Source organism: Mesocricetus auratus, unplaced genomic scaffold, assembly GCF_017639785.1.
Source record: "Mesocricetus auratus isolate SY011 unplaced genomic scaffold, BCM_Maur_2.0 Super-Scaffold_100029, whole genome shotgun sequence".
Taxonomy (NCBI): domain Eukaryota; kingdom Metazoa; phylum Chordata; class Mammalia; order Rodentia; family Cricetidae; genus Mesocricetus; species Mesocricetus auratus.
The window spans coordinates 265574-274876 of NW_024429210.1; the positions used below are offsets into that span (position 1 = coordinate 265574).

General features: G+C 41.2%; 1 protein-coding gene across 7 annotated transcripts in view; it reads left to right on the forward strand.

The window, feature by feature from the left end:
* Positions 1-8901, forward strand: part of Atg5 (autophagy related 5) — a 105398-nt gene extending 96497 nt beyond the window's left edge. For all 7 annotated transcript variants that reach the window (XM_040733180.1, XM_040733181.1, XM_040733182.1 and 4 more), the window contains one exon: positions 8167-8901. In XM_040733180.1, coding sequence (XP_040589114.1) covers positions 8167-8190 — 24 coding nt within the window. In that variant the 3' untranslated portion in view covers positions 8191-8901. The remainder of the gene's footprint in view (positions 1-8166) is intronic.
* Positions 8902-9303: the final 402 nt, after the last annotated feature.

Here is a 9303-nt window from a genome sequence, read left to right on the forward strand (position 1 = left end):
ATTAACATGTTGAGGAATCAGCTTCTGGACAGGAGTAGAAATGCCAGAAATGTACTTGTGGTAAAGAAGGAACTGCAGCATCTCCACAGTCGCTGCTTATAGTGTAGCAGGCTTGATTGTCACTTAACTTGTTAAAACAGGTTAAAGAGGTTGAGAAGTAGGCTGCCGGTGCTGTTGATGCTAATGGAATGTTTGCATGCAGGAAGACTACCGTAGTGACCCACCCAGAAGTGGGAGCCTTGTCTTTTAGTCTCTTCTAGCTGAGTTTGCTTTTATTGTTCCCTGCTCTTGATTGCATTTATATGTTATGGAAGAAACACTGTGCAGTGGAAAGTCTAAAAACATTTTAAATGTTGGGCCTTTGTGAGCAAAGATCTGCTGAACCATTGATAAGGTTCGGCCTCCACTTAGTAGTGATAGTTAGGTATTTGTCATACACTCTGCCTTGATTGCTTGCCTCTCCTTCCAGCCCTCTGCTTTGTGCGTCACGCAGGCACTGCTAACCACCCTGCTGCTATGGAGTCTCTTTAGACCCAAGTCCATTCATATGTATCTTGTCTAAAATCAGAGAACTAAAATGATTGCGTTCTTTCTCTAGCAATGGATCCAACAAAAGATGCCTCTAATTTCCCCTCCTCAATTATTTTTATCTTAATCTCAGGAAACTAAGTGAGTTAACCTGGCTTTCCCCCAAAGTAGAAGGCATAGGCTTATACTGTGCTTACTGTGTTGGTGGCATTAGGAAATGAAATGATATGTACATACCATTCAGTAAAGCAAACCAGGTTCTGTGTCCCTGCCTTGACACATGGTGCAACTGCTCCATTGGTCACCATGTAAGAAAGCTAAGAACTGCTTGGTCACTCAATGGGTAAAGGTTCCTGGTGATGTGAGTTCAGAATCCATAGTGGTAAGAGAAGTAATTCTACTCATGAACACATAATACAAAAACAGTAATAACAACATTTTTAAATATTTTTGAAATCTCCCTTTTTAAAATTGTATCTTTTTTAAAGGCGAGCAAGGCTTAATATTTAACTTTTGCCTTAATTTTTCAATTTAAGAGCTCTTAATAAGTTTATTTAAATGGTCTAAACAGTCACTAACTACAGTTTCCATGAAGTATGTGGTTTTAATTTAAATTTTGGTTTATGCCTTCTAACCAATAGTGCAGTAGTCAAGAGAATGCACGTGTTCAGAAATTCATGAAACTATCAAGAGCCAAAGCTCCGGAAACATTTTAAGAATAAAATAAAATATATAATAGACAGCTTATATATGAAAGAAAGATACACGGACTGGCCTTAGGACGCCCTGAGTGAGCCTAGACCCGGAAGGTGTTAATGGAGTGCTGTAAAAGGCTTGTGGCTCTGATAAACAGCACTCTCTCTCCTTCTGTTTGTGATCACGGGATAAAAGCCCTGTGCTCGTGTGTGCGTGTTCATTTACAGCATATAGTGTGCTCTTAAGATGGAGATCTCATTCCCCAGGAAGCATTTCTGGGTAAGATTAATTGCCCTTTTAAAATCAGTGTTTGATGTATTCCTTTGCCCATATCCTGGCTTGCTTTGACCCCCTTTGACCTGACCTCACTGACTGTTACCACTGCAGCTGATCAGAGCCCTTCAGCATGATGTATGCCCTTCAGACTTAGGGTGTGCTTTCTCCTGTCACTGCGTCCAGTCAGTCGGCATCTTGTTCTTGACTATAACAGAGGTTGGAGAGTTCATCAGATAGAGCAACACTTATCTCCTTGTTGGTTTTAAAACATCTTCAGAATTATTAAATGTTTCTTTAAAAATTTGTTCTTGAATCATAAAATAACCTTAAAAACCTGCAATCAGTCCATTTGTCCTTAGCTTTCTCTTCCTCCATACATAGAGGTGTGAACCTCAAAGGGAATTAATTCAATTGAAATTTTCTCATGAAAGGCTGTGTTTCTTTGTCTTCCCTCCCTTTAGCTTCCTTTTTAAACTGAGAGAGTCCATTGCATTTGCCAATTAGAAAGAAACTGCAGGATACCCCTAGAAGCTTGTTTTACAGACCCTAGTTACACCCCTTGGTTCAGTTGGCTGAGACCTGAGTCTCCAGGAGACCAACGTTGTCCCGTGTGAGCCCCCAGCACCAGTGTGTGGAGAGGTGTAGCGATAGCTTGAATGGCGTTGTTTGGTTTTGTTCTACTTGAGTGTTTTTATCTTTTATTTTTCTTTAGTTTTTTTGTTTTTCAAGACAGAGTTTCTCTGTGTAGTCCTGGTTGTCATGAACTCACTCAGTAGACCAGGCTTTCCTTGAACTTAGATCTGCCTACCATGAGAGTACTGCGGTTAAAGGCAGGCTGTGCAGCCTGACTGTATCTTCTTAAAAAGAATCTTCAGATCTTTTAAACAGTGTAGTCCTAATATGTTAGGGCTCCTTTGACTGTAAGGTGAGTTGCTTCACCAGATTTTATGTGAATACATTTTATGACTTTTTACTATTTTTTTGAATGTCACTTAATTTATATAATACTGAGTCTGGGTTGTTGCTGCCCCATTTTTTTTTAAATGCTGCCACTGATTAATTAGGCTAAGATCTTATAACCTTTTGCTTACCAGTCACATAATTAATCCCATATTTTTATGTATATTGCTGGATATCTAGTACCAAAATAATTAACTTATTACCATACTTTACAGCATATGCCTCCCCTTTTCTTGATCTCCTTTCTCTGCCTGCTCTCCCAGTGACTCTCCTCACCCTTGTGGTCTTAGCTGCTTAGCCTAGAATTTTTCTGGCTGGGCTTGAACTTGTCTCTTCCCCCTGACTTGCTGGGATTCCAGGTGTGTGCCATGCCCTTCCGCTGGGGATCGAACCAAAGGCTGTGTGCGCAGTAAGAAGCCTCTTCCATTTGAGCTATATTCCAGACTCATTTTCTTTTTCATTTTTTATTTTCAAGACAGGGTTTCTCAGTGTAACAGGCTTCGATATCCTGGAACTCTCTCTGTAGACCAGGTTGGCCTCAGACTTCTCACAGAGATCTGCCTGCCTCTGCCTCCCAAGTGATGGGATTAAAGGAGTGCTCCACCAATGTCCTACCAATGCCTGGCTGAGCTTTCTTCTTAAATATTTCATTTCATTCTCTTAGGATCCCTAGGGATGAGTCTTTGTTCTCACTTCTAACAAAGGGTTCAAAGATAGTAAATGTTGATGGCTAATGTCTATAGGAAAGATTTTTGGTGTTTTGACATAAAAGAGTAAGAGACTGACTAGAACTGAAAGGTCTATTAGGACTCTGTAGACAAGAGGGTCTCAGTCTGGCCCGTAAATTAGGTGAGAAGCAACCTTGAGTTCTACACAGCAAGCAGGACCTGAGATATGTCTTAGTCACACATCAGGCTTCACAGCATTACCAACTGAGGAAATGTAATGGTTGGATTGGTTCTACAGAACATCTAAAGCAGACTTTCCTGCAGAGATTCATGAAGAAAGAACACAGTTTATGTGTTTGTTTTTCGTTATCCTCTCTCCTGCTGCTGATGGTCTATCAGAATGTGAACTATGACTTTGTGTGACACCTTTGCTTCGTTCGTTCCCGGGGATTCAAGTGTCTGAACTTCCAGTGTCAATAGCACTGGTCCACATGATTGGCCTTTTATGTTTGATTTATACTATTGTGTGCATTTGTATTTGCTGTTCATGTGTCTGTATGCAGACAACATTTTTTATAGATGCATCATGTGTTATCATTGTTTTAAGCCTTTACTTCTTATTAACAACTAATTAGGCAATAGGATTTTTCCTGTTTTGAATTTTTGTTTGTTTCAGTATACTGCTACCATTTTCACATAGCCAAAATGTGCTTGAATATGCATGTGTTTTATTTCATTTTGTGTGTATGTGTGTGTGCGCGTGCGCAATCATCGTGGGATGATATGTACACCATGCTGGGAACCAAACCCAGGCCCTCTGCTGCAAGAGCAAAACCAGTCCTTAGCCATGGTGGTCTTTCCAAACTGTAAATATATTTTCCTTAAAAGACACCTGTTGTAACACTATTCACTTTAAAGTAGATACTGATTTTTACCTTGTGAAATAATATTGTATACTTTTCAAAATGGAAAATCTAAACCCTATTGCAGATGGAAGTGTCCCTCAGATCCCTGGCTTAGAAGGTTCCTAATGGAGCAATGTTGGAGTTGGAACCTTTGAAAGGGCTGCTGCGGCTGTGGACCTTCCCCCTTGCCTGTCCATTGTCTTGGGACATCAGATGAAGGCCCACACTACTTGCTTGTTAGTATCTGGACCTTCACTAGGCTACAGAACTGTGACTGTTCTTTAGAAATGCTCCCCTTGCTGGGTAGTGGTGGCTCACACCTTTAATCCCAGCACAAGGGAGGCAAAGGCAAGTGGATCTCTGTGAGTTTGAGGCCAGCCTGGTGTACAGAGTGAGTTACAGGACAGGCTCCAAAGCTACAGAGAAACCCTGTCTCAAAAAAAAAAAAAAAAAAAAGAAGGAAGGAAGGAATGTCCCTCTCTGAGAAATTGTCCAAGAGTCGCACAGCGTAAGACTGGACTGGACTTAAGCACCAGGCTGGGGACAAAAATATTGGGACTGTTTAAGCATCTATTTGTTAGAAAATGCTCATCACAAATGGAAAGTTATGGCAGAGTCAGAGTCACCCTGCAAAAGTGACATATGAATGACGACAATCACCTCTCTTGATTACTGTCTTAAACGTTGGCTAACTTAAAGCTTCTATTGTGTGAACTTTTTCTGGGGGAGCAGCTGTCATCAGATAGGACCAGGGACAGATCCAAGAAAAGATAACATCCAAGTCTAGCTTGGTGACCAGTGTGAGGGAACATTGTGTATAAATGCTCAGAATGCTCCCCATCTCCACAGTGGAAAGCTAATGAACCCAGTCTAGTGCAGATTATCTGGTAATCTCAGATACTCACAGTTCCAGAAGGCTACAGCCAGAGGACAGCACGCGACAGACTTCCATATACTGTTTTAGAAACTCCAGTGGAGGCTGAGGTAAAGCTTGCTAGTAGAGGCCTTGCCTTGCAAGCCCAAGGCCCTGGGTTAGTCTTGTATCACCCAACAGACAAAAGGCAAAATCACAAGTAAGAAGTATATAGTGGAGTCCTGAGTCATCTGTTTTGAGTGATGTTTCCAATTTCAAGTATTAAGTCTACAGTCTCATTTAGAAGCACAGACATGTTTACTAAACGTGTTTAGTTTAGCAATCTCATCAAGGGCTTCCTCTCTCTTGTTAGAGGAAAGTAGGAATTAATTTGTCAGTATTCTTTTTGTTCATGTAGGTAATTGCCAAATTACCCAGCCATGCTTTGTTGTTGTTTATGAAAGCATAAATTTAGGTGACAACGTACATACTTGTTATTATCAGGGACTACTTTTGGCCTTTACCTCACTAGCTCCAGCAGTTCTGCAGTCACACACTGCCCAGTGGCGGGGTGACCATCACACCAGTTCTGAAGATGCTTTGGCAGCCCACCCCACCTGCAGCTGTAAAACTCCACTGCATAATCACAGTGTGTCAGTACCATGCTAGCTGCTGGGGACATCCATGAACAACAGGAGTTCTGATTACAGTCAAGGGAAACTCTGTCCCATCCCAAGAATTCTCTGTTTACAGTTGCTTTTGGAGGGAAGTCATAAAGTAAACAAAAGAATAAATACCCATAAAGTGTTTGGATTAATGCATGCAATGGCAAAATGTTTCACATCTTTGTCTTATTTTGCTTTCCTTTTCTTTGTTTTGAAATGGGATCTTAGTCTGTATACTAGGCTGGCTTTGAATTTATACTGTCCTTGTGACTCTGCCCCATGTGCTCAGGTTGCAAACATGAGCCACTGGCCCTGATCATATCTCACATCCTCAGTTGTTCAATGATGGGTAAGGCAGAGAGAGATCCAACTTAGTTTAAGTGCAGTTCAAGCAAAGAACTAAGATGACCCCAACCTGAGGCCAGAGAACTGGTATCTGCCTACCTAGTGCCATGATGGCATGATATGGCAGATTTGATGCAGAGCTGGAATGGTTCTTATGTTCTCTGGCTTGCACGGTGGGACTGTTGTGTCAGTCTCAGGCATGTGTGCATCAGTGGATGGGGCACTCAGCGTTATTCACTCTCGGTTAAATGCTGCTTTAAGAACTGTGTTGAAAAGTGAGGAGTGACTTGTTAGTTTTGCTGTCTCGGAAAAAGATGGCTCTGGCTTGAGAACCTGTATACAAAAGGAACTTTTACTCTCACCACGCTTTCGTTTTTTGACTCAGTTCTAAGAAGGAGGAAATTCTGAGAATATTTAAAATAGCTCAAAGAAATATATAATAAGAATATTAAGAGAATCATACTGGAAATGTTTCCAGATATTCTAAGAAAGATTTAATATGGTAAGACCTTGGCAATCGGCAATCTAGAACTTAGAAAGATGAATAATTCTAGAGAACTTTAGTGTTCATCCATCTTACACCAATTCTTCAAAGTCTTCCCCAAGAGCAGATGTACAGTCTTCGGGTTCTGTTTGTTGATGATTCTGACCAGTGTCATGAAGTTAGTCATTGTATCAACTCTGTGATTATAGCTATGTAAAAAAAAAAAAAAAGTTATATAGATGCAACAAAGATGGCTAGCCAGGCTGGAGGGATAACTCAGCTGTTAGGAGTGCAGGAGTGCAGTGCTCCTTCAGAGGACCCCAACTCGGATCCCATCACCCATGTTGGACAGCTCACAACTGCCTGTAACTCTAGGTCCAGAAGATCCAACATCCTCATCTGGCTGCAGTGGGCACTACACTTACTGCATACACAAATTCACACTCAGACACACATACATTTAACTAAATAATAATAATAATAGTAATAATAATAATAAGATCGCTAGAGAAATGAAAGCAATAGAGGCCTGAGGCAGTAGTCTGCCCCCAAAGTTGTATTGTGTACTGAACTGTGACAGAGATGTGGGAAACTTTCGTTTGCTCTCGCGCGCGTTCTCTCTCTCTCTCTCTCTCTCTCTCTCTCTCTCTCTCTCTCTCTCTCTCTCTCTCTCTCTCTCTCTCTCTCTCTCTCTCTCTCTCTCGTCTATCTATCTCTATCTCCCCCCACCACCATTTCTTTAAAGGTTCTGCTGCCAGGTGCAAACCAGGCCCTCCTGTACCTTGCCACAATGGGGACTGAAAGGCACTTGGAATACAGCAGCAAGGACTGCAGCAGCTAGAGTACTCCTGTCCCATCGGAGAATTGGGCCCCATTGTCTTTTGTTTCCAAAGATGTGAGGGGATTGCCGTTGTATTTTGAAGACATTGTAAAGGAATTCTTTTCCTTTCTGAGTAATTTTTGTTTGGTCTGGAGTGGTTGTTTTGGGGAGGGGTGCCCAATACATAAGGGGTTTTGTTTTGCTTTTAACTAGTTTCAATGTAGGGGTGATTGGGATGGTTGCCCATGTATCATGTGTATGTGTAGAAGTCAGAAGACAACCTGGGGACTAGGTTCTCTCCTATCCTATGGGTGTCATGGATCAAACTCAGACCACAGGCTTGCCAGTAAATGCTTTTATCTGCTGAGCCCAGCAGCAGGCACTATAGTACAGTTTTAATTAGCAATTGAGATTAGCAAAAATCCATCAGATTTGGTGACTCTTAAGACAGACTGCCAATTCTCTGTGATAATAGTTTTGATTGTGCTCCTGTTACTTCCAACACTTGAGCACATTGCTGATAATCAGCAAAGCTCCCATCTGTTAAGTATCCTCTCAGATTCACAGGGTGTGTGACCTGCCTCCATGAGGTTACCATTTTTAACAGACTTCTACAGTGGTTTTAAATGTGTACTAGAATACTTTTGGTCAGTGGGTTCACCCTGCTGTTTTCTCCAGGATAGTTTCACTAACGTCAATCTTGGGCAAGCACAGTAATTAAGAAAGAACAAATACTTTCATATAGCAACAGAATTTTTATCAGAATTCATTGCAACCTCAGGTTTCTGTTCAGGATGAGACATTTTGCAACATTTAAACTTTCTCCTCATCTTCACTTCCTGTTGAGGGGATAAAACAAGTTTGAAATCTATTTAATTCACTAAGGAATCTGAAAAGGCAATGGATTATCTTTTCTTTGTGGTTTTCATTTCTATTGATTACTCTTGGATTTCTTTCTTGGAACAGATGGAGAAAAAAAGAACCAAGTGATGATTCATGGAATTGAGCCAATGCTGGAAACCCCTCTGCAGTGGCTGAGTGAACATCTGAGCTACCCAGATAACTTTCTTCATATTAGCATTGTCCCCCAGCCAACAGATTGATGGAGCAGCTCCTCGCTAGATGGTGGAATCACCTTGAGTCAGCATGTCACCCTCGCTCCAGTCAGGTTCAGTGGAAGCGACACGTGGCGGCCTGCAAGCCTAAGAGGAAGAAGATTCCATGAGAGATAGGGCAGCCGGGCAGGTCTGACTGGGCACCACCACTGCTTTGCTACACTGCCATCATTAAACTGAGCTGAAACACAACAGGACCACTGGAGTGTCTTTCCCTCTCATGAGATACAATGCAGCCGAAGCCTTTGCTCTAGGAAAAAAAATGGAAACGTGCCACAGTTTGTATTTCTGACTAACAAATAAGCGGGGTATTTCCTGAGGTGACCATGGTTGAACCTTAGTGAAGAAAGTGGAAACATTGGTTGAATTTTCAAGAGAATTAGACCTAAGAAAGCAAAAGAGAAATTCTGTTATCAATAACTTGCAGTAATTTTTTGTAAAAGATCAAATTACAGTAAACCTATCTTTCCTTAATGAGAATTTCCTGTTTACAGTCAGTCTATTGGTATGCAAACAATCTTGTAACTTTGATAATGAACAGTGAGAGATTTTTAAATAAAGCCTCTAACTATGTTTTATCATTTAATAAGACAGTTGTCACTTTTCAAGGACACCCTGAATCCCATATAGTAAGTCACTTTTCTGTGTTCCATTTCTCACTGGTATGGTAAGGGTGCAGGGTGTAGGGTAACTTGTCTCAGGAGTTATCATGGGTTTTAGTACTGCAACTTGAAAATCTGTCTTCTACACTAAGGGTAGAAATAATATGAACTGTCTTTGCTGTTTTGTTGGTCATTGTAACCCTGTTGGATCATAGTATGCCAAGTACTCATCTAAGGTAATCTCACATATTCTGAAACTCCCATTCCTCTCCTTTGGTTTCTGGTTGGCTGGTTGGTTGGTTTGGGTTTGTTTGTTTGTTTGTTTGTTTGTTTGTTTGTTTGTTTGTTTGTTGGCTCCAGGACTACTGTGTCAATGTGGTCCCCTG